At 39.8% G+C, this 26248-nt stretch overlaps 1 protein-coding gene across 1 annotated transcript in view; it reads left to right on the top strand.

The window, feature by feature from the left end:
• LOC126416468 (protein cornichon homolog 4) overlaps nt 1-26248 on the top strand; it is an 89293-nt gene that overhangs the window by 18565 nt on the left and 44480 nt on the right. The window contains exon 3 of the mRNA XM_050084205.1: nt 8776-8888. Within this exon, the coding sequence (XP_049940162.1) occupies nt 8776-8888 (113 nt within the window). The remainder of the gene's footprint in view (nt 1-8775; nt 8889-26248) is intronic.

The raw sequence follows: 26248 nt of genomic DNA, 5'->3' as shown, positions 1-26248 counted from the left end.
AGAAATTTGTTAACATCGAGTATAGATTTAAGTGTCAGGAAGTCATTTCTGAAAGTATTTGTATGGAGTGTAGCCATGTATGGAAGTGAAACATGGACGATAACCAGTTTGGACAAGAAGAGAATAGAAGCTTTCGAAATGTGGTGCTACAGAAGAATGCTGAAGATAAGGTGGGTAGATCACGTAACTAATGAGGAGGTATTGAATAGGATTGGGGAGAAGAGAAGTTTGTGGCACAACTTGACTAGAAGAAGGGATCGGTTGGTAGGACATGTTTTGAGGCATCAAGGGATCACAAATTTAGCATTGGAGGGCAGCGTGGAGGGTAAAAATCGTAGAGGGAGACCAAGAGATGAATACACTAAGCAGATTCAGAAGGATGTAGGTTGCAATAGGTACTGGGAGATGAAGAAGCTTGCACAGGATAGAGTAGCATGGAGAGCTGCATCAAACCAGTCTCAGGACTGAAGACCACAACAACAACAACAACAACAAGTTGTAAGGTCAGTATTGCCTCACGTGTTCCAGTATTTCTACGGAATCCAAACTGATCTTCCCCGAGGTCGGCTTCTACTAGTTTTTCCATTTGTCTGTAAAGAATTCGTGTTAGTATTTTGCAGCTGTGGCTTATTAAACTGATTGTTCGGTAATTCACACATCTGTCAACACCTGCTTTCTTTGGGATTGGAATTATTATATTCTTCTTGAAGTCTGAGGGTATTTCGCCTGTTTCACACATCTTGCTCACCAGATGGTAGAGTTTTGTCAGGACTGGCTGTCCCAAGGCCGTCAGTAGTTCCAATGGAATGTTGTCTACTCCGGGGGCCTTGTTTCGACTCAGGTTCTTTCGCTGCTCTGTCAAACTCTTCACGCAGTATCATAACTCCCATTTCATCTTCATCTACATCCTCTTCCATTTCCATAATATTGTTCTCAAATACATCGCCCTTGTATAGACCCTCTATATACTCCTTCCACCTTTCTGCTTTCCCTTCTTTGCTTAGAACTGGGTTTCCATCAGAGCTCTTGATGTTCATACAAGTGGTTCTCTTATCTCCAAAGGTCTCTTTTAATTTTCCTGTAGACAGTATCTATCTTACCCCTAGTGAGATAAGCCTCTACATCCTTACATTTGTCCTCTAGCCATCCCTGCTTAGCCATTTTGCACTTCCTGTCGATCTCATTTTTGAGACGTTTGTATTCCTTTTTGCCTGCTTCATTTACTGCATTTTTATATTTTCTCCTTTCATCAGTTAAATTCAATATTTCTTCTGTTACCCAAGGATTTCTACTAGCCCTCGTCTTTTTACCTACTTGATCCTCTGCTGCCTTCACTACTTCATCCCTCAGAGCTACCCATTCTTCTTCTACTGTATTTCTTTCCCCCATTCCTGTCAATTGTTCCCTTATGCTCTCCCTGAAACTCTGTACAACCTCTTGTTCTTTCAGTTTATCCAGGTCCCATCTCCTTTAATTCCCACCTTTTTGTAGTTTCTTCAGTTTTAATCTACAGGTCATAACCAATAGATTGTGGTCAGAGTCCGCATCTGCCCCTGGAAATGTCTTACAATTTAAAATCTGGTTCCTAAATCTCTGTCTTACCATTATATAATGTATCTGATACCTTTTAGTATCTCCAGGGTTCTTCCATGTATACAACCTTCTATCATGATTCTTAAACCAAGTGTTAGCTATGATTAAGTTGTGCTCTGTGCAAAATTCTACCAGGCGGCTTCCTCTTTCATTTCTTAGCCCCGATCCATATTCACCTACTACATTTCCTTCTCTCCCTTTTCCTACACTCGAATTCCGGTCACCCATGACTATTAAATTTTCGTCTCCCTTCACTATCTGAATAATTTCTTTTATTTCATCGTACATTTCTTCAATTTCTTCGTCATCTGCAGAGCTAGTTGGCATATAAACTTGTACTACTGTAGTAGGTGTGGGCTTCGTATCTATCTTGGCCACAATAATGCATTCCCTAAGCTGTTTGTAGTGGCTTACCCGCGTTCCTATTTTCCTATTCATTATTAAACCTACTCCTGCATTACCCCTATTTGACTTTGTGTTTATAACCCTGTAGTCACCTGACCAGAAGTCTTGTTCCTCCTGCCACCGAACTTCACTAATTCCCACTATATCTAACTTTAACCTATCCATTTCCCTTTTCAAATTTTCTAACCTACCTGCCCGATTAAGGGACCTGACATTCCACGCTCCGATCCGTAGAACGCCAGTTTTCTTTCTCCTGATAACGACATCCTCTTTCTATGTCTTCCGCATTACTTTTCTTAAGCAAAGGTACAACTCTTGCCTGTTTTAACTGCTCTGGAAATGCCCCTGATGTGAGGGATTCATTTATTCTATTTGTTAAGAGGCCTTGTATAACCCTATGCATTGTTTCAGTACACACATTGGTACTTCATCTAAGCCTATTGGCTTTTTATTTTTTAGTTTTTGAACAGTTTTATTGACTTCATTCTCTGTGGTTGGAAGTAACATAATTTTATTTAGTGCTACATTATTTACAGGTGTTATGTTTATTTTAGGGAATTTTTGCTGTAACTTCTCTGAAATACTTGAAAAATGCTCATTTACATAGTTTGCCAAGTGTTGTGGATCATTATTACCTTATCCCCCTACCTTAGCATTATTGATATGAATATAATAGAGGGAAACATTCCACGTGGGAAATATGATGTAACATACCAAATGAAAGTGTTGGTATGTTGATAGAGACACAAACAAACACACAAAATTCAAGCTTTCGCAACCCATGGTTGCTTCATCAGGAAAGAGGGAAGGAGAGGGAAAGACGAAAGGATGTGAGTTTTAAGGGAGAGGGTAAGGAGTCATTCCAATCCCGGGAGCGGAAAGACTTACCTTAGGGGGAAAAAGGGACAGGTATACACTCGCGCACACACACACATATCCATCCGCACATATACAGACACAAGCAGACATATGTAAAGGAAAAGAGTTTGGGCAGAGATGTCAGTCGAGGCGGAAGTACAGAGGCAAAAATGTTGTTGAATGACAGGTGAGGTATAGCGGCGGCAACTTGAAATTAGCGGAGGTTGAGGCCTGGTGGGTAACGGGAAGATAGGGTATATTGAAGGGTAAGTTCCCATCTCAGGAGTTCTGATAGGTTGGTGTTAGTGGGAAGTATCCAGATAACCCGGACGGTGTAACACTGTGCCAAGATGTGCTGGCCGTGCACCAAGGCATGTTTAGCCACAGGGTGATTCTCATTACCAACAAACACTGTCTGCCTGTGTCCATTCATGCGAATGGACAGTTTGTTGCTGGTCATTCCCACATAGAAAGCTTCACAGTTTAGGCAGGTCAGTTGGTAAATCATGTGGGTGCTTTCACACGTGGCTCTGCCTTTGATCGTGTACACCTTCCGGGCTACAGGACTGGAGTAGGTGGTGGGGAGAGGGTGGATGGGACAGGTTTTACACCGGGGGCGGTTACAAGGGTAGGAGCCAGAGGGTAGGGAAGGTGGTTTGGGGATTTCATAGGGATGAACCAAGAGGTTACGAAGGTTAGGTGGATGGCGGAAAGACACTCTTGGTGGAGTGGGGAGGATTTCATGAAGGATGGATCTCATTTCAGGGCAGGATTTGAGGAAGTCGTATCCCTGCTGGAGAGCCACATTCAGAGTCTGATCCAGTCCCAGAAAGGATCCTGTCACAAGTGGGGCACTTTTGTGGTTCTTCTGTGGGAGGTTCTGGGTTTGAGGGGATGAGGAAGTGGCTCTGGTTATTTGCTTCTGTACCAGGTCAGGAGGGTAGTTGCAGGATGCGAAAGCTATTTTCAGGTTGTTGGTGTAATGGTTCAGGGATTCAGGACTGGAGCAGATTCGTTTGCCACGAAGACCTAGGCTGTAGGGAAGGGACCGTTTGATATGGAATGGGTGGCAGCTGTTATAATGGAGGTACTGTTTTGTGTTGGTGGGTTTGATGTGGGCGGATGTGTGAAGCTGGCCATTGGACAGATGGAGGTCAATGTCAAGGAAAGTGGCATGGGATTTGGAGTAGGACCAGGTGAATCTGATGGAACCAAAGGAGTTGAGGTAGGAGAGAAAATTCCGGAGTTCTTCTTCACTGTGAGTCCAGATCATGAAGATGTCATCAATAAATCTGTACCAAACTTTGGGTTGGCAGGCCTGGGTAACCAAGAAGGCTTCCTCTAAGCGACCCATAAATAGCTTGGTGTACGAGGGGGCCATCCTGGTACTCATGGCTGTTCCCTTTAATTGTTGGCTGCCGCTATATCGGCCCTCATGTAATTTTCTCTTATTCTAAAACCTTGGCTCCCTGAGAATGTATATTAACTGGATTGTGGACCAGGTTTCGTAATTTATGTCTTAAGAGCCATTACTGAATATCCTTAAAGTTTTGACTTATATACGTTCTATGTGCTTCACTAATATGGTAATATAACTTTTATATTCTGGCTATATATGCCACTGCATGTAACTCACGGCGTAAGCGCCACCTGCCTTTTTGATGTATGTATCTACGTTATTGTTCCTAAGGCTCCCACAATGTCATAATGGGAGTGTTAAATGCTTTCCTTTTATTTATTGTCACTCTATCTAAGGACGCAATTAATATTGATATTTCACATGTTGCTTCAGTACGCCAATCGGCACATAGTTCGCGACCTGAGCGCCACCTGCCCTGGCCGCAGTGCTACTACGCTGGCCGATTTTACTCAGTTGCTTATGCGCTCTCCAACTTCCATGTACTTATTTTATTTGTCTGACAAACCCTATTCTCAGGGCTATATTTTATTTGGACTAATGGAGCTATGCAGATGTTTGTAAAAACGACAATGACATATCACTCCATGTTAATGTAATACTGTAAGTACCAGGAATCCTTCTCATATTTTGTAATACAAGATTCTCCTAATATATGTTAGACTCTATTCTTGACTTATGTTTCATACCTTTTAATATAAATTACGATGTTCATTGTCCTCAGGCCGCCTTCTGAAGAAGATAGATTTAAATCTATCGAAACCTAGGTAAAGATTACTTTATCCTTTGCAACTGGTCCTTTGCATTATGTTATTCTGCATTCGTTTGCCTCTCTCCATTTCCTTTTTTATAACATCCCATATTGCTTTGCTTTTATTCTCTGCATTATATATTATTTTGTCATTAAATTACTTTTTTGCAGCAATCGGCACCTTCTTATAGATGTTTTTGTGTCTATGATAGAAATTTAAGAATTCTGGATCATTACAACTCTTTTTAATTTAACTGAATTATTTAAATGTTTGGGAGGACTTCTTAGCACCTGCTGTTATCCATCTGTTTTTGTGGGATGTTGATACAGACATGCACACTTTTGGAAATGTCTTTTCAAAGTTCAATTTAAATAATGTGGAGAATTTAGAGAATTTGATATTCACATTGGTTTCCTTATATGCTTCATCCCAGCTTTGTTTTGCTAATTCTTTTGAAAAATCTTTTATTTTGCTTTCTGATGGATGTCGTTTTTAGGCTTGTAGTTTAGGGAATGATTCGAAGCCTGATTTTACTGTTGTTATTTGACAGAGATGATCTGATTGTCCAAGATCTTTTACAGCTACATCAAATTTTTCCATGTCCATATTTGTGGTAACATGGTCAATTACTGATGCAGTCATTGTAGTAACCCTTGTTGCACTATTGAACAATAGGGATATGCCAAAACTTTGAAGGATGTTTGTGAGGGTGCTGCTGGATTCATTTATGATATTAGTGTTGCTGTTAATGTCCCCACACAGAATTATGTTGACCTTTGTACCTGAGACTTTATCTAGAACTTCTGTTAATTTATTGAAGATCTATACAAACACAAAATTATTAATTTCTTGGTGATAACAAGCCCTGTTAATTCAATAGCTGATATTTCAAAGTGTTTGTCTTCACTTACTATACTGAGGTCATGTCTTGATTTGAACTGTGTTCCTTTTCTGATATAAATGCATGATCCTCCATCCCGTGAAGCAGTTCTGCAGTAAGAGTTTACCCTTTCATACAATGATAATACTACATGTTGGATTTCTGTGTCTCTACACCAGTGCTCAGTAACACAAACTACTGTGCTCTTCAAAGATTGGAGCTCAACTTCTAATTGTTGTATTTTCTTTTTTATTGATTGCATGTCTCGTTGGAGAATTGTTAAGTCTGTGAAATGCCCCATGTTACTCTTTCCAGTGGTTTGTTTGTCTTTGTGACATCTGGTATGTCTGATATTTGAAGTGTTAAAATCTGTCTTGTGAGAGATTGTTTCAGTATTTTTTAAACTGCTGGAGATACTCTTTAGGGAGGGGAACCTGTTGTCTGGATTTATCCTAAAGAAGACCTACTTTTCCTACGCATAAGAGGTATTTGACCATGTGTGTCCCGAGATCCACCCTCTGTACTTTCATGAATCAGCTGTACCCATCTTCCCTTCCCGATCGTGTCTAGGTGTAGGCCATGCCTAGTGAAACCCCATCTGTTGATAGCCCGAACAGGCTCCAGAGACACGTGAATTAGTATAGGAAGAATAGATGAACTTTTAATGCTAGCAGACTGTGTCAGCAACAAAACCTTATTCCAGAGAAACCTTGCTTGTAACATTCCATCACATTGCACTCAGTTGACAGTCTGTGTGAGTACTACCACTTGAAATGAATTGTGGAATCTTTTGTCATTCCATTCTGTCATGTCCAGTATGTATCTCTCTTTAAGTTTCTTTATCTAAAAGCAAGCCACAAGTCTTTTCAGAAAGCTCTTGTATTGTACCCCAAAAGAGTGTATCTGTGTGTATGCGTGTAAACTACTGCTGTGCACTGAAGAATAAATAAGTTTCATATTCCAGTTGTCATCACTACTTCCTATATACCTGTCTCCCAGTCAACACTTCACTTAAAGATGGTAGGTAGCTTTTATTTATATTTCTCCATTGTAGTAATGTATTCATTTTATGAAACCAGAAGAATTATTTTCATTTGCTTAAAACTGTACGAGGCACTGTCCACGCTCTTACATTGAAATGTATGTTGGTAATGCCAGTCGCAAGTGAACTTTTAAAGTCAGATGGTGGAGCAGCCAATTTGTAAAACCAGTGGCATGAAGACCAGTCTTTTACCACAAACAACATCTCATCTTCACATTTGTTGGCTTAGACATCTCTCAACCAGTGCGTCATCTTCCAATTAAACCTAGATGTTGGGCTATGTTACAGTTCAGTCTGTCAACTCAATTGGGATTTCATATTTCAAATGAATTCAGTAATAACCATTTCAGTTTAAAAAGTTGTACTGTATATCAATAATGGAAATGCTGATAGATTGAAAAAGCAGAATTTGAAAATGCCATCAACATAATGTGAATAATTCGTATTTCTCTCCATGAAGATGTCATCTGGTTAAAAACTGATCTTTGGCTATTCGTTACTATCCTTCCATTGGCTGCCTTCATATACATACATTGTTAACATCTGATCTATACCATGCACAAGTAAGCTTTTTGCCCCAGCCTTCATTGGGAAAAAGGAAACACACACCATTCATTCACACAAGCAAGCACACCTCACACACACAGGACCGCCAACTCCTGCAGCTCAGATCAGAATGCCATTGGCATTTTAATCATGCCTGTTATCCTCATGGTAAGTAACAATCTGTCTTTTCCAACAAGATTGATATTCTTACCTGGAGTTTCCATTGTTTGACTTTGTCTTTAATTGTTATTTCCGTGGCTGTGAGTGCTATGCATTTTCGTTTGTTTCGTGTGTGAGAAACTTTGCATATTATCTGTGAACGTCTTGATTCCATTTGATAATATTTCGTTTCTTTTGGTTTGATTTTCCCGACAATAATTTCATTTCCTTTGCTATCCCCACACCTCAATCTCCATTTAGTTGTTAGTTAGTTCTCCCCACTTTTTCTTTGTATCTTTGTTCAAATGTTTAACTGAGTTCATATCTCTCTCTCTCTCTCTCTCTCTCTCTCTCTCTCTCTCTCTCTCTCACACACACACACACACACACACACACACACACACACACACACTTCTCTCTCTCTCTCTCTCTCTCTCTCTCTCACTCATTGGTCCCACTGTTATTGTGCATTATAGTGATATGCACCACAATCCTCTCTCTTGTACTTTTTTGTGCATGACTTCATCTTAAGATTAGTTTATGATTATTCTCTTCCTTATGAATATAACTACTTGATTATGTAATTTCTTAATCAGGCAGCAAAAATCATCTTTCAGCAAAGTGGATGGAGTCAAGGCTTGAAAGTTACTTATTGTTTTGTATTGTAAAAGAATGTAGTGATGTTAATAACAATTAGGGTAATCATATGGTAAAAATTTTCAATGAGTTCAGGAATAATTTAGGTAATAGTCATGGAATTCACAATTAAGATAACTTTTATTCCTGTCTCTATCCTGATATCCTGATTAAGCTTTTCATGGTCACTGTATACCACTCTAGGTTAAATAAATAAATACTGCCTTAAACAAAACCTCACCTACATCACTGTGAAACTGTATCCATACTTCATTTCCAGCAACTTTAATGTAGGCAGTATATTGAAGAATAAAAAAAAATAAAAATTAAAAAAAAATGAATGTCTGACATTATTTGGTAATGCAGATTAACATGAGTACTAATAATTCTGTTGTATTTCTTCTTCTGTATTGTTTCACCATAATTGATGTTCTGTTTGTTTGTCAAGTAATTATTTGTAACTGATGTGTGTATTTCGTTTTTCCAGTGGACTATTCCAAAAATCGTAGCGCAGCTGTTTATTGAAGTGTTACTTTTGCTGCATGGCCATTGGGGTCTTTTCCTGATGAATATTCCCATAACAGGCTGGTTTGTTTGGGAGTAAGTATATGCAATTTGAGAAATAAAGAAAACTTTGTTCTGTGAGATATAATGATGTGTAAGGTATAGGAATCATTATAATCTCTGTTATGTTGAATAGCATGTACAAATACACCACACTCCTTGTTGCTGTTTTAAAACTTGAGATTTCTGTGAAGTTGCAATGTTGATGTGCTTTGACCTTTCATATTGTACCAGTAGACAGTGTGACACTCATAGAACTGAAGTGCCACCAATGCCGTACCTCTATTAAGTTTTCAAGGATTTTGCACCATGCCATAGCTGCACCTGCCCCTGTCATACCCCAGCCCACTCTTTTTCAAAGCTAATTTTGTGCTTCTACTCCAATGACTTTCTCGATGGTAGTAAGAATCCCATATATTTTTTTTTTTTGTGTATCAAAAGAAGAAATGAAAAGAGGATTTTTTGTTCAGAGCTTGTGTTGTTTCCTCAGTGTTAGGACATTACTGTTTTATTTTACTACATCAGTTATCAGTGATAGTAACTATAATTACATCTGGCACTGAACATCCTTGTACATCATGATGTACAAGCTGCAGCAACTTCTGAAATATTTTGAATGTAAATTTTGTAAGATGGTGCAGATGAATGTATACTATGTTTCGGCCTAACAAAAAGTGCCGGCACGAAGATGAAGAACACAAGAGCAGAGAAGGCTGTGAGGCGACGTCAGCCAATAGCCCGCTGGCTGGGACCGCACCATGGCAGGAGCGGCCTCTGTACGAGGAGAATACAAGTGCCACTCCTGCCAGCCTCAGCCACACAGTACTAGACCGCCACTAGGACAGCACTAAGATAGCAGTTATTAGTGATCCATATCCATTGCTTGGATCAACATAGTATATAGAGAAAGACACTGACTGACTGCCTGTCACCAATCACGTGTGACACGTTCTTGTAATACAAAGTTAAGTATTCTCTATCTTCTTTATTGTAACAAAAACTATTAATGTGGTTTGCTTGAATTGTTGTATAGCATTCTGAGAATGCAGCATCCTTTAGGCACCCTATATGAGACGACTGGGCAGGACCCCACATGCTACTCACTGCAAAATTGTAGCTTCAGTAGAAAGATTCTGTTAACGTGCTTTTGTTACATAGGCTTGATTTCCATAGTTGGTTGGTGATGTATTGCTGCTTTCAGTTGTTGTGATTATAATTCTATCATGATTTCTGTGCTCTCCACCATTTTTAAAAAATACTGTTCATTAGGAGGGGGGTCTGCTGGGTTCTCTTTGTTGGGTTGGGTTGGGTAGATTTGGGGGAGGAGACCAAACAATAAGGTCATTGATCTCATTGGATTCAGGAAGGATGGGGAGGGAACTTGGCTGTGCCATTTCAAAGGAACCATCCCGGCATTTGCCTTAAGCGATTTAGGGAAATCACGAATAACCTAAATCAGGATGGCCGGACGCGGGATTGAACCGTCACTCTCCTGAATGTGAGTCCAGTGTGCTAACCACTGCGCCACCTTGCTCTTTGTCTGACAGGGAGAAGTCCCCAGTCATGGTATTGACTTTTTTAAACCATTTGTATGGTGATGTAGGTTAAGGTCAAAGGTACCACAACCTGCAGCCACTCACCCTGGTGAGCACTCGTTTCCAAGTAATTGGTGGGAAAAAATTTCAGAATTTCACCTGATGCACTGTAGCTTACTCTCTCAGGGGGCTCACTGCTCTTTAGTGGGTTCGTGCTTGGCTACCGCAGGCCCCCAGCCTTTGCAGCATCTTTTCCTTTCCATGCTGCATGTCTATCCTCTTGCTATTCTTTTTCCCCTCCCTTGGGAAACATGCCTGGGATGTTTTTGGGAATGTGTTCTGCATTTCCAATAGCTTTCATCAGAACATTCTGTCCACTGTTTTTCATTCCTTTTTTGTTCTTTTGTAAACCTTCTCCTATCCTTCCTCCGCTTCAGCATTTGAGGTTCCTCTTTTTCTTCTTCCTCCCTGTGCAATCCTGAAGGCCAGCCCATGTGTGTGACATGTAACAGGTGACTGGGTAATGCATAATTCCCAGTCCCGGGTCGACATGTAGGGTTCACATGTACCCGCTGGTACAGGCCAGGCCAAGGGAGGGGTGATTACCTGAGCTTTTACCTTCCCAAATTGCCAATAGGTCCTTCTGTCAGGTGTTTGGGAGGTGTGAATAATCACCTATGCCATTTGCTCCAAGAAATCAAACAGAGGCACACGGTCTTCTCCTTCACCGACTTGGAGATCCTCTTCAATGGCGTTGCCATGTGATACTCTCACCTGGCCAACCCCTGTGCCACTGGTGTGCATCGCCAACCAATTTTCTTCCTTGGACTCGCAGACTGCCTTGGACATTGACGATTCTGTAGATCTCATGGAGCAGGATCATCTACCCTCTGCCTCCAGAAGCAGGGGGTCTTCAAAGGGTAGCACTTGGCAGCCGCCGAGGTGACACCCCTTCATTTTACCCCTGCTTCCCCTTCCTTGCAATGATTCTCCTCAAATGGAACTTTAACGGCCTTAGATCCAAAAAGAGGAATTATGGCTGCTCTTGGAATCACAGCATCGCATCCACTTGTTCTCCACCTTCACAAAACAACATTGTGTCCTCATGGCCGCTTTTACCTCCTGCATTTTTCTCAGGGTGCTAATAACTTCGGCATTGAGCGCCCTTAAGCCCCAAAACACACACACACACACTCACTCACTCTCTCTCTCTCTCTCTCTCTCTCTCTCTCTCTCTCTCTCTCTCTCTCTCACTTCCTGCATTCCTTTCTGGTCCACTTTGACCTTCCCCCTGAGAATGGCATTCCATCTCATGAGGGAGTGATGCTGCTCATTGGGGTTGACATTCATAGTCAAACCATCTTCCTGACTACCCGGCTGTTGCAGTCCACTTTTTCCTTCCTCACTTCACCTTTTCCCTTTGTACCGTTTACATCCCTGAGTCATTCGGTGTCACGAGGGCAGACTTCCTCCTCTGTACTGGGCAATTCCTTCACCCCTTTCTGCTGCTCAGTGACTTTAACGCGCACCATCCCCTTTGGGATTCTCCCAGAACCTGACCAAGAGGTGCCCTCTTGGCTGACCTTCCAAATCAACATCAACTCAACTACCTTAACACAGGAGCACCCACATTCCTTTGAGACTCCACACACATTTATTCCCATTTGGATATCTCCTTCTGCAGTGCCCAGCTCACTCATCTTCTTGAGCAGTCCGTTCTCTCTGACACGTACTCAAGTGACCATTTCCTGTGTGCTACCTGTTTTCTGACTCCTACCCTATTTATGTGCACACATAAATGGCAGCTTTCTAAGGCTGACTGGATGCTTTACTCCTCCCTGGTGACCTTTGATGAACAAAATTTTCCCAGTTGTGATGACCAGGTAGACCACCTAACCAACATTATTCTTACCGCCGTAGAAAGTTCCATTTCTCGCATTTCATCTTAACCTCACCATGTCACGGTCCCTTGGTGGACTGAGGCATGCCACGATGCAATTCATGTATGGTGACATGCTCTCCACATTTTTAACCGTCATCCTACGATGGTAAACTGCATTTGTTATAAACAGTTGCATGCACAGTGTCGTCACATTCTTTGGAACAGCAAAAAAAAACTAGCTGGATTTCATTTACTAGTTCTTTTAACAGTTCCACTCCCTCTTCGGTCATGTGGGCTAACCTCTGATGGCTCTCTGGGGCCAAGGTCCATTCCCCAATTTCCAGTCAGACCATAGCATATTGTAGCAGTTCCACCTCCTGTTGTGCTCGGGGTCGATGTACTGCATTGCTACACTGGCTGAAAAATGGGTTGTGGAAGTACAACACAGACTACTTTAAATGATGTAGCCAACAGAAGCACAGTTGCGTTTCACTGTCTTTTACTTTCACTTTTCACGACCCCCAGTGTTACACATGTAATATGGCTTGTGTACTAATGGTTAACTTTCGATAAACCTCATTAATAGGTTGCAGGCAAACATCCACATACTGATACAATAGTTTACTGTTGAACTTCTACAAGCAGTAATAAACATAACCACAAAGTTCACATTTCTTGAAGAATAGAAAGGTACGTACGGAGCAGACACTGTCAGTGTTTTAACACATGGCCTATTGGTGTAACACTGATTTCCTTGTTAAGTTGATGCATCGTTGTCATTCTAAGCAACACAGATTCCTCATCTGAAACTCAGTCGCCGTGGACTGACTGTCTCGTGACCAAAAACCGGGCCCTTATGTATCATCACAGTAATAATTGCTGAAACTACACATTGTCTGAAGTTAAATTTACAGAAATTACAATTAAAACTTAACTCATTAAATTAACTGAATACATTGAAAACTTGTGTCTTTTTAACAGTTTTTTTCTACTGCAAGAGTTAGACCAAATTATTTGTTTAAATCATAAAATTAACAAATATCGTTATGCAAATAATACTTTTGACAAAACTGTTAATTACAAGGGCATTTTGAAAAGTAATGATACAATGGCTCGCAGTCCTTAAATAGAACATTTATTTAGAAAACGTCAGTTACGTCTTATTAACTGGATTATTTGTTACTTTTCGACATAATCACCCCCGTTATCCAAATGTTTGTTAAGTTGGTGCACAAGCTTTTGTATCCCACTGTCATAGAAAGTTGCCGCCTGTTGTTGGAACCACATTTCAACTTCATCTTTGATCTCTTCATCGTCATGGAATGATTTTCCACCAAGATGTGACTTCAGATAACGGAAGACATGGAAGTCGGTGGGCGCAAGGTCCGGACTGTATGACGGATGGTCCAATATGCCCCATTTGAATTGTTTGAGTAGTGCTTTGGTTATGAGCACTGTGTGAGACCGAGCTTTGTCATGAAGCAAGTGGACTCCACTTGTCAGCATTCCCCTGCGTTTGTTTTGAATTGCTCCTCGAAGACGTTTCAAAGTCTGGAAATATGCAGCAGCATTAATTGTCGTTCCAGGAGGCATAAATTCCAACATAAGAATGCCTTGTCTATCCCAAAAAACAGAAGCCATGATTTTCTTCGCTGAAATTGATGTTTTCATTTCTTGGCTTTTAGTGAATTCGAATGGCACCATTGCATTGGTTGTTGCTTGGATTCAGGTGTATGGTGATAAACCCTCGTCTCCTCACCTGTCACAATGTGATCAAGGAACTCATCACCTGCTTCAGCATAGCGTGTGAGGAAGTCGAGTGCAAAGCCCACCCTTTTCTTTTTGTGTTCTTCTGTTAACAGTTTTGTAACCCAGCGCGCACACAATTTCATGTAGCCTAACTTGACAGTCACAACATCATAAAGAGTTGTCATTGACATGTCTGGTATGATCTGATGCAATTCTTTCAATGTGAGACGTCTATTTGTACAAATTGCTTCCTCCGTTCTCCGAAGAAGGGCATCAGAGATCACAGATGGCCGACCTGTTCTTTGTTCGTCATGAACATCGGTCCTACCTTCAGAGAAATGACAACACCATTTCGTTACATTTTGTCGATTCATAATGTTCCCATAAACAGAAACAATTTCTTTGTGAATATCCGCTGGTCGCTGATCTTTTGCATGAGAAAACGTATGACGGAGTGCACTTTGCATTTGGCGGGATTCTGAATTGGCGCAGCCATTTTAAACACAACCTACTCCAACCAGAAGCAATGTTCAACTGCCGAACGACCGCGAGGAGAAAGCTAACGGTTCAAGGTTAACACCAGTGTTGCCAACTTGCTTGCCAAAGCTCTTCTGTTCCTCTGGCGTACGGTTATCTTTACTTTCCGAAATAACCTCGTACTTTGGGATTAATTAAGGGCTGACTTTGCAAACGTGTTTTTGAATAGGGCTAAATAGATACCTTAAGATTTCTAGCATTTGATCTTCCAAATGTTTACAATTTTTACGGAATTTATATTTGTTTTTAGTCAGTAATAGAATTTAAGTTACGAAACAATTACTGATTTCTCCCTTTAATGAAAGATACTAACTTGGAATAGACAAAATAAATTATAAAGTCAATTACATACATAAAACTAGGCACAAAATTAGTTCTGGTGTTATTTACTTTAAAAATGAGGTCCAACCTTCCTCTTTTATGGAAATGAAGATTATACTCATGTTTGCTAATAGTAACTAGTTAAAACTGAAAAAATTTAAGGAGCCAGATGGCAAAACAAGAGGGGAAATAAAATTATCCCAACTTGCTTCATCACAAGATGATTGTCATAGTAGACCTATTGTTATCTTCAACATCTCAGGTTGCTGTTTTGTGGAGGTTTCAATTTCCATCCACTATCGCATTGCCTTCCTCCATCTGAAACGTGTGGAGGAGTTTTAGGTGATACCTTTCTCTTCTCAGAATCATGAGTGCTACAGTGCCACCTTTACTATGAGGAAGCTAGACCATGCTCTCACTTCATCCCAATCCTCCGCCCCTGGGCCAGACGATGTTCACATTCAGATGTTGCAGAACCTTTCTCCTGCAGGCAAGTAATTTCTCCTTCATACATACAACCGCATCTGGGCAGAGGACACATTTCCCAGGTGCTGGTGTGAAGCCACTGTCATACCAATACCTAAGCCAAGTAATGGCAAACACCTTCCTTGTAGCTACCACCCCATTTCTTTCACCAGCTGTGTGTGCAAGGTGATGGAATGTATGATTCACACCTGGCTGGTATGACGGCTCAAGTCTCACAATTTATTAACCATTGCACAATGTGGATTTCAAGCAGGCTGTGGCAGTGTTTTTCGATTTGGAGAAAGCTTATGACACCTGCTGGAGGACTGGTATCCTCTGTACTCTCTACACGTGTAGCTTCCGAGGCCATATGTCCCATTTCCTTCAGGAATTTGTAGAAGACCAAGTTTTCTAGGTATGAATGGATTCTGCCTTGTTGGACACCTTTATCCAGGAAAATAGTGTGCCTCAGGGTTCTGTCCTGAGTGTCGTCCTCTTTGCTATCACCATTAACCCTGTTATGCCCTTTCTCCCACCAGGCATCTCTGGCTCCCTTTTCATTGACAGTTTTGGTATGTATTGCAGTTCTCCACAGACTTGTCTCCTGGAGTGGCATCTTTAATGTTGTCTTGATCATCTTTACTCATGGAGTATCTACAGTGACTTCCTCTTTTCCGCTGACAAAACCATTTGTATGAATTTCTGGCCGTGCAGTTGATTTCTTCCACCATCTTTAATTCTAAGGCCTGCTGCTCTTCTGTTTATCGAAACTACAAAATGCCTGTGGCTCACGCTTGATAGGAAACTTTCTTGGTCCTCCACATGTCTTACCTGACTGCCCGCTGTACCCGGTCCCGCAGTGTCCTATGTGTCCTCAGCAGTACTTCCTGGGGAATGGATCGGGCACCCTCCTCCATTTGTACCAGTCCCTTGTCTGTTCAAAACTAGACTATAGGTTTTTCATTTATGCATCTGTATATTTGTTCATTATACACCACCTCAGAACAATCCACCATTGTGACATTTGTTTGGCCACTGGTGCCTTTTACACTAGCCTGGTTGAGAGTCTGTATGCAGAAGCTGCCGAACTACTGCTGTCATACCGCCATGATTTTCTCCTCAGCAGATATACATGCTTTGCCTGGCCACCCATCCTAAACCTCTTCCTTCGATGGTTCCTTCGATCGCTAGTAATGGGCACATCCCTCTTCTCTGGTACCTCCTAGAGTTCGCTTTCGGCTATTGCTCTGGTGGCTTAACTTCATGCTACATGCCACTTTCCCTGTGGTTGTGAACCTTTCACTACCTTGGCTTCATGCGTCAGCCCGTGTTCACCTTGGACTTCACACGCTTCCTAAGAACACTACTCCAGACCTGCTCTATTGCCGTAAGTTTCTTGACCTTCACACAGAACTTTGCAATAGTGCCTTTGTGTCCTCTGATGGCTCTCGGGGTAACTGTGGTGTCAGTTGTGCCTTTGTTGTTGGCACCAACACTTTTTGGTATAGGCTTCCAGAGCATTGCTCAGTATTTACAGCGAAGCTCTTCGCCCTGTATCAGGCCATGCAGTACATCCGGCAACACAGGCTTTTAAGTTGTCATTTGCTCCAGTTCTCTCAGTGCCCTGCAGATCCTCAGTGTGCTGTACACCATCCATGCCTTAGTTCATTGGCTCCAGGAAAGTTTTCACTTGCTCACTGTTGATGGAGTCACTGTGATTTTTATGTGGGTCCTTGTTCACACCAGTCTGAAGGGCAAAGAGGTTGCTGACCCTGCTACCAAGTCTGTAGTTCTGGTACCTCAGCCCACTAGTTCCTCCATACCCTCAGGTAATCTCCATGTTGCCGTCTGTCAGCAGGTGGTGTCATTTTGGTATTACCACTGGTCTTCCCTTCATTGGAACAAGCTCCGGGAAATTAAACCTGTGCCAGAGGCTTGGCTGACCACCTCTCTGCGCTCTCAACACGAGGAGATCATTTTAGCTAGGTTGTATACTGGGTATTTCTTTTTAGCCATCGCTATTTGTTAAATGGTGTCCTCCACCACTTTGTGCTCATTTTCAACCACTGTTGAAGGTTCACCGTTTCCTGATGGAATGATCTTTTTTTAACCACGTATGTTCTCATTTATGTTTGCCGTCTGAGTTATCGGCCATTTTAGCGAATGACATGCGGGCTGTCAACTGCAATTTACTTTTTATCCGTCACAGCAATCTGGCGAAGGACATTTAATATGTAGTTCAGGACCTCTGTTTCTTTATGGTGTATTTTATGGACCTTTCTCCAAGTCCCTGTTTTTAGCTGTATTTCCTGCTGGTGATTGGACTTAACATGTAGTCATTTTTAACTCCTTTTTCGTCTTCATATTCTGCAGTTATTAAATGGGTGTGATTGACCCTAGTTATTTTTGTGCCCTAAAACAAAACAAAATACAGCTTACAAAATACCAAAGGTTATCAGACTGTTGCCATAGTGTAATGGTTATCATGAGGGCCTCATAAACAAAAGATTGTTAGTTTGGACCCTGTGAAGTGCTTTGAAGTTTTTAATGTTTTTAATCTTTATCGAAATGATGTTGGCCATCATTTTTATTCAATTAATTGAATTAAACACAATTTTTTTATTTCTCTTACTTTGTTACATCATTTTAATCAGCATATTAATTGTTTTAGTTGCTGTCATTCCTTCTTCCTGTAATTATTTTTCCACTTGGAATCTTTATGCATGGTATTTTAATCATTATTATTTGTTGATTTTGATTTAATTTCTTCTCTTTTATTATCTTATATTTTTGTTCATCCTATTGCATCCATTATTTTTATTCCTCATATTTCTGGAATTTTGTTTTCTATATAGCCTCTTATTTCATTTAAATCTTCATCTGCATTGTTTTGTCCTTAATGTAATAAGAATTTATGTTTTAAATGTCTATATGATGATTGCTATCCAAAATAATGAACATCTTGTAACAAAAAACATTTTTTATACAAATGCACAGTCAGTAAGAAGAGACTGTTTTGCCTTTCATTTTTTAACCGGTAAATCAGCATTTTTAAATGTTTAAGTATTATGGTAGCTAAATAAATATAATGAAATTATTATGCACAGATATTCCTAGTGGGATAAGAATGACAGGAAGAAGAAATGAGAGCAATCAAAACAGTAAATATGCTAATGCACTTGATGTGACAAAGGAATATAAATAAAAAATTACATTTATTTAATTGAATAAAAATAATGATCAAAGTAAATTTGATACTGACTTAAAATTATAAAGTCCCTAAGAACCTAGCAAGATTCGAACTCTCAACCTTTTGCACATGAGACCCACAATAACTGCTACACTGTGGAAACATTTTGGCTGACATTACTATTTTTAAAGCTGTAGAGTATCATGCATAATTCCAAAATGTGTTTTTTAATTACTCACAAGGGAGGGCCCATGATGGTTAATGGTTGCAGAGTGTAATACCTTGGACCTTAACCTACACCACCATATAGATGGTTTCAAGAAGTTTGATCCCACTACTGGGGACACCTCCTTGTGAGCATTACACTCCAGGAATAATATGGTAGTGCTATGGGTATAGGAAAAGAAGAGGAATTGTTTTGGTATCTGGCTATGTGCAACTGCCAGAACCATTACTAACATTAATTTCTTTTAGTGACATTACAGGTTATGGTGATCATTATTTTAGGTGGAAAACACTAAACTGTAGATTTTAGTGTGATTATTTTCATCACTATAAAATAAAGTAAATATTTTTTCTGCTTCCTGTGGAGAGAATAGTTTAGGAAACTGCAAATCTGATTACAATGAGTAATTAATGTCAAGAGGGCTGTGACAGAAATACCTCAGCAAATTAATGCCTCACATCATAAACTGTTTCAGGTTGAAAATTTGCTTTAGGCACAACCTTTAAGCAAGGCACAATAATGCAGATTAATTTCAGTATTTAAGTGGTACTTGTCAATACAAAGAAACTTGAAGTGTTCAGGTTTATTTTTTAGTGCCCATGAGAAATTGTTCTTCCCACAAACTGTTTGCAACTGGAAGAGGAAAAGTGGGAAGTGACATTGGTACACAAAGTAACCTCCACCACACACCAAAAGTTCTTTATTATTTGTAGCAGTACATGATGCACCAAGATTTCTGCTGAACATTTATCTTGCTCATTGAAAATGACTGAACATGTGTGCTTATATGTAGCTGCAGGGAAAATTAAAAACAAAAATAAAATGAAGTCTTGTTACCTATTTTGCAGGGCTTTCATGTAATGTATGTTTGTTATTCTAAAAAAAAAAAAAAAAAAAAAAAAAAAAGGGGGGGGGGGGGGGGGGGAAGGAGTCCCACTTCTGGCATTAGCTCTTAACTAATCTATGTGGCATGTATTTTTTAAGCAAGTACCATTTTGAAATAAAAATAAAACAAGTATACTTTTCTTAGCAGTTTTATTTTTACATCAAAGACTATAGTTTAATCTGCTTTTCTACATAATTCCAACCAATATTTGGTGCGCTTATGGTTTTTTTAGTATCTGAACTGCCTCCTCTAATTGAGAATCCCAGAAAATGTGAAATACAGGCAAGGTGAGAGAGAACAGGCAAGGTGAGAGAGAACAGACGTTTTCGATTATCCCGGTACGTGATGAGTCTCCTTAAGTATCAAGAAGGTGGCAGATTTCTGCGAGGATTGTATTCAAAAGCTGGTTGTATGATACAATATGTGCCTTAGTGCTGGTGGAAATTGTGTAGAAAAGTAGATTGAAGTACGGACTTTCATGTAAAAAAAAAATTGTTTTATTTTTATTTCAAAATGGTATTTCCTTTTAAAAAAAAATGCCTCGTACATCCCCACTATTATACAAATATTGATAATTCTCAACTCAGCAAAAATTTAATAATACCCTGGTAGTAGAAAAGCTCTTTGCAGTCTCCCTGATAACAAACTTTAAAAGAAACAATATGTTCTTTATCTCTGGGCAATTCAAATCAAATATTTTTTACTCACAGTGACTTGAAATAAAGACTGGGGCAAACTAGGACTACTTCCCACTAAAATGGTTGGAACCTGAAATTGATAGCAGTGAGATTTTAGGGAAAAATTCGAGGGTGTATCGAAAGTATAGGCAAATGGGAAATGGAGGTGGTGTATTTGTCGCAGTAGCAAGAAACTCAGATCCACCGAGATAGAAACTGAAGCTGCATGTCAGAGTGTTTGAGGAACACTCAGTATCAGGGGTTGGCATAAAATGGTAATTGGATCTTTCTGTCTCCCACCGGACTCATCTCCTGATGTAATCGAAAACCTTAGACAAAACCTTGGTTAATTTGTACAGGAGTTCCCTAATCATACTGTAGTCACTGGTAGAGACTTCAGTCATCCAACAGTTAATTGGAAAAAATCACTGTTTTGGTTGTGGTGGTGTGATAAGAAATCCTGTGAAACAGTACTAAATACCTACTCTGAAAACCACCTAGAATGTATAGTTATGAACCCCACTCATGATGGACATATATTGGATCTAATAACAGTAAATAGACCTGACACCTCTGAGGATGTCCACAATGAAACTGATATCAGTGACCATGATGCGGTTGTGGCAACAGTGGCTGCCAATGTATAAAGAACAACTAAACCAAGCAGAAAGATATATATGTTCAGTAAACTAGATAAAAAAAATGAGTAGTGTCATATCTCAATGAGGAACTTGAAACTTTCTTCAGAGGACAGGAACATGTGGAGGAACTATGACTCAAGTTTAAAAGAATTGTTGACCACGCACTGGATAGATATATACCCAGTACAACAAACAGTCCATAATGGGAGGGAACCTCCATGGTATACACTTACTGTAAAGAAACTTGTAAACAAACAGAGATTAATGCATAATGGGTGTAAAATAAAGTGTAGGGCTATAAATAGAGAGATGCTGTATTAAATGCATTTGGATGCCAAGACAGCAATGTGAGATGCCTTCAGTGACTGCTGTAACAGAATCTCGTCAAGTGATCCTTCACAGAACCCAAAGCAATTCTGGTGATATGTAAAGACTGTTAGTGGCACCAAAGCTAGTGTCCAGTCCCTAGCGAATGAGACAGGAACTTAAACTGAGGGTAGCAAAGCAAAAGCTGGAATACTTAACTCTATTTTCAAATATTCCTTCACAAAGGAAAATCCGGGAGAATTGCCACAATTTAATCCTCGTACCAATGAAAAGGTGAAAGAAATAAGTGTCAGGGGTGTTGAGAAACAGCTGAAATTCTTGAAACTTTACAAATCTCGAGGACCTGATGGAATCCCTGTTAGATTCTATACTGAATTGGTGGCTGAGTTAGCCTCTCTGCTACCTATAATCTGTTGTAGATCCCTTGAACAAAAAACTGTGCCCAGTTCTTGTAAAGAAGCACAGGTCACACCCATCTACAAGCAGGGTAGTAGAAGTGATCCACAAAACTACCATCCAGTATCCTTGAAATCAGTTTGTTGTAGAATCTTATAACAAATTCTGAGCTCAAACATAATGAGGTATCTTGAACAAAATGACCTCCTCAATGCCAACCAGCATGGACTCTGAAAACATCGATCGTATGAAACCCAACTTGCACTTTTCTCACATGATGTACTGAAAGCTTTGCGTACAGGCAATCAGGTAGATGAAGTATTTCTCAATTGTCAAAAAGCATTTGACTCAGTACCACACCTAGGCTTATTGTCAAAAGTACAATGACAAGGGGTTTCAAGTGAAATTTGTGGCCAGCTTGAGGACTTTTTGGTAGGGAGAACAGAGCATGTTTTCTTGGATAGAGAGGCATCGTCAGATGGAAGCAACTTTGGTTGTGTCCCAGAGAAGTATGTTGGGACCCTTGCTGTTCATTTTGTACATTAATAGCCTTGCAGACAATAGTAACAGTAACATCTGGCTTTTTGCATATGATGGAGTTACCTGATGAAGTACTGTCTGAAAGAAGCTGCATAAATATTCAGTCAGATCTTCATAAAATTTCAATGTGGGGCAAAGATTGGCAACTTTCTTTAAATGTTTAGAAATGAAAAATTGTACACTTCATAAAATGAAAAAAAAAAAACATGACTATAATATCAGTGAGTCACTGTTGAAGTCCACCAACTCATGCAAATGGCTGGGTTAATGCTCTGTGGGGATATGACATGGAATGACCACATAGGCTTAGTCGTGGGTAAAGCAGGGAGTAGACTTCGATTTATTGGTAGAGTACTGGGAAAGTGCAATCAATCTACATATGAGATTGCTTACAAATTAGTCGTGCGACCAATTCTAGAATATTGCTTAAGTGGGTGTTAACTGTACCAGATGGGACTAACAGGGAATGTTGAATGTATACAGAGAAGAACAGTATGAATGGTTTCAGATTTGTTTAATCCATGGGAGAGTGTCACAGAGATACTGAAGGAACTGAACTAGAAGGCCCTTTAAGATAGACATAAACTGTCCTGTCTATTAAAGTTTCACAAAGCGGCTTTAAATGGTGTCTTTAGGAATATACTACAACACCCTCTGTGTCGCTCACATAGGGTTCGTGAGAATAAGATAAGAATACTTACAGCACCCACTGAGGCATTCAAACAATCATTCTTCACATGATCCCTAATAACTGGTGCAATGGGACATACCCTCTGCCATGCAGGTCATCATGGTTTGTGCAGTATAGATGTAGATGTAGGAAATCACAATTATAACACTACAAGGCTGCACCTGCTTAAAATTTTCCCCAGAAGTCACACTGTGTTATTCGTAGCCATTTTCATTCCCTGGAACCAGGTCCAGTTTTCGCTTAGAGCTGCAGCCTTGTTGCCACTGTGGATGCCCAGTGTGCTCACTTTTCAGTATTTTCAACCATGACTGACATACAACTCTATTTAGGAATGTATGTCATTCAACTAATTAACATATATGAAAATTAAAATATATCAACCTCTTGGTGCTGCATAAACTGTATTCTCTGCTTGTTGCTCTGCACTGGGCCCAAATAATTGTTTTTTAAGGAACTATGAAAATGTACCTTTACCAGTGCAGTTTATTACGGGCAGGGAGGATCCTGAGTTAACCACCCAGATCATACGGATGATAGAAAACTATGAAGGAAAAAAAGGAAAGAAAGTCCATAACCCGAATATATGCTGCCCACCAATGAGATGAAAGCTGTTGAGACAGAAAAGTAATTAGTGAGCAATCTCTAAGACATCTGCTGCATTTTGGTTGTATTTGGGATGTTCAGAGATGTAGCGGTTACCTAACTACCTGTGGGAATTAACTGAAAATGATTTATACTATAAAATTACTTTTATTGGCTTTTGTGCACTTTTAACACATTGAGGACAGATCCTGAGTTTACTCGTGTTTCACATGCCATCTGTTATGGATGTATCTCAAGATAACTTGTGTTTCCTACACGCTGTCGGTAGATACCATCTTCTGTGATATATTTTAACTACTTCATCTCTGTAGCTGTTTACATCAGTAGTCAATGTATCAGACTTGATTGCCTTCATCTACTTTTTTATTATTTATCATTTGTATACTGTTATTTCAAATAGTTACTATTTTTCATCGTGAAGTTCCTCCTGCTTTAACAGATGGCCCTATTCAGAAAACAGAAGGAAATGAGTGAATGTGAAATTTTTCAGAGGTTTTTGATGATGATTGTTCAAATGTTCATAATGAGAGTGAAGACCAGATGACTGTGTGATTGAATGTTTTTACAGTTCTAGTGACATCATTCCACCTGTGAAGAAGATGAAGGTGGCAATGTTTTCAATTGATGCTGACAATAACAATGTGGGTGATTCTGTTCTTGTGAGTTATTCATTTTGTCATAATGTTGACCCTTTCAATATCGCTCACAAGATGAAACTTCTTTGCTTTCATTTGTCAAGAAGCACCACAGATGGGTGCTCTCATTGCGTAAATGCAGGCAGTTCATACTAGTAGCAATAACAGCAATAGTAAATTTACTTGGCATGTTAAATTAACCTGAAAAGCTTTGCCCTCCTCCGCGGTACTTCCTGACACATATGCTGGCAGTTTACCCAAATTCCAATACCTGCAGTAGTAAATTTAGTTTCTAAATGAAACTAGCCCAAAATAAACTTTGGGTCTTCTCCAGTCAGTTACCGGTGACCGTGGAAAGAATATATCTGAAACTTAGTGTTACAACCAGAGACACAGACAAAGGAAAACTAGTTAGTTAGTTTCATGTTCAGTGGATCATTTCACACTATAAATCGTAATGATGTGGCCCGAGTTATCTTACATTCATGTCACAAATTAGTTCGTACATATGGTTACATGCTGAACATTTTTAAGTCTTTTTAAAGAAAAAAGAAATACTGATATGTGAGTTAGTCGTTCTTACTGACACCTTTTACACATTACAGTTGTAGAAATTCTTCTATGGAATAGAAGTAGTTGTCAACGACAAGCTTTCTCAGTTTTTTTCCAAATTTTACTTTGCTGTCTGTCACAAATTTTATGTAAGTGGGTAAGTGTGGGGTCCTGCCCACTCATCTCTCTTACAGGGTGCCTAAAGGATGCTGCTTTCTTTGATAGCTGTTAAACAATTCAAGCAAATCACATAAATGGTTTTTATTAGAATAAAGTAGAGTGACAATACTTAACTTTGGTTACAACGAGTTGTCGCAAGCGATTGGCGACACTGCAAATAAATGTTCTTTGCTATATACAGTGTCCATACAAGTTATCACACAAGTGCCTATGGATCACTAATAATGGTTCTGCTAGTGCCTCTGCTAGAGTGTGTCTTCTACTGTCTGCCCAAGGCTGACAGGAGTGGCGCTTATATTCTCTTCGGCTAGAGACCACTCCTGTCGTGGTGCGGTCCTAGTCAGTGTTGTCTCACAGCCTTCTCTGTTCTTGCGTTCTTCATCTTGGTGCCAGTACTTTCATTACGCCTGAACAGTAAATGCCCAAAAATTTTTTGTTGCAGCATTGTGCAGCTTGTTTTGTGCTAAAGACAACCTTAATGTGGAGTAATGAATGTCATTTTCCCTTCTGGTATAGTATTTATGTGCATAATTGTTCCTTTTGAACTGTAGTGTATTATTTACAACAAACTTCATGAGAGAGTAAATATACTGTGAAGCAGTAGTCAGAATGCCCAACTCCATGAAGAAGGTCCATAAAATGATCATGGGTGAGCACCACATATTTTGAGCAATGCAGACTTTCTAATGGGTCACTCCAGAACATTATTCCATATGACATTATTGAATGAAAATTTGCAAAATATGTCAGCTTACTCATTTGTCTCTGCCCAGGATTTGCAGTGTTTCTAAGTGCAAATGTGGCTAAACTAAGTTATTTTAGAAGTTCCAAAACATGCTTTTCCAGTTTAAATTCTCGTTGATATGGACACTTAAGAATTTTGAAGTTTCCACCCTGTTTATTATTTCTTCACCATATGTTACACTTATTGAAAGTGTAGTACCCACAGAAGTTCATGTTTCAGTTATTAGGGTTTTTTCCAGTTCCACTCACGTATGGAGCATGAAAAGAATGATTGTTTGAATGCCTCTATGCATGCTGTAGTTATTCTCATCTTGTCCTCATGATCCCTATGTGTGCGATATATAGGGGGTTGTAGTATATCCCTAGAGTTATGATTTAAGGCCTGTTCTTGAAACTTTGTTAATAGCCTTTCTCGGGATAGTTTACATCTATCTTCAAAAGTCTGCCAGTTCAGATCCTTCAGTATTTCTGTGACACTTTCCCACAGATTATACAACTCTAAGACCATTCATGCTGCCCTTCTCTGTATATGTTCAATATCCCCTGTTAGCCCTATCTTGGTATGGCTTCCATACACTTGAGCAATGTTCTAGAAACGGTTGCATGAGTCATTTGTAAG

The sequence above is a fragment of the Schistocerca serialis genome, chromosome 8 (genome assembly GCF_023864345.2).
Source record: "Schistocerca serialis cubense isolate TAMUIC-IGC-003099 chromosome 8, iqSchSeri2.2, whole genome shotgun sequence".
Taxonomy (NCBI): Eukaryota; Metazoa; Arthropoda; class Insecta; order Orthoptera; family Acrididae; genus Schistocerca; species Schistocerca serialis.
This window is presented reverse-complemented; position numbering and strand designations above follow the sequence as displayed.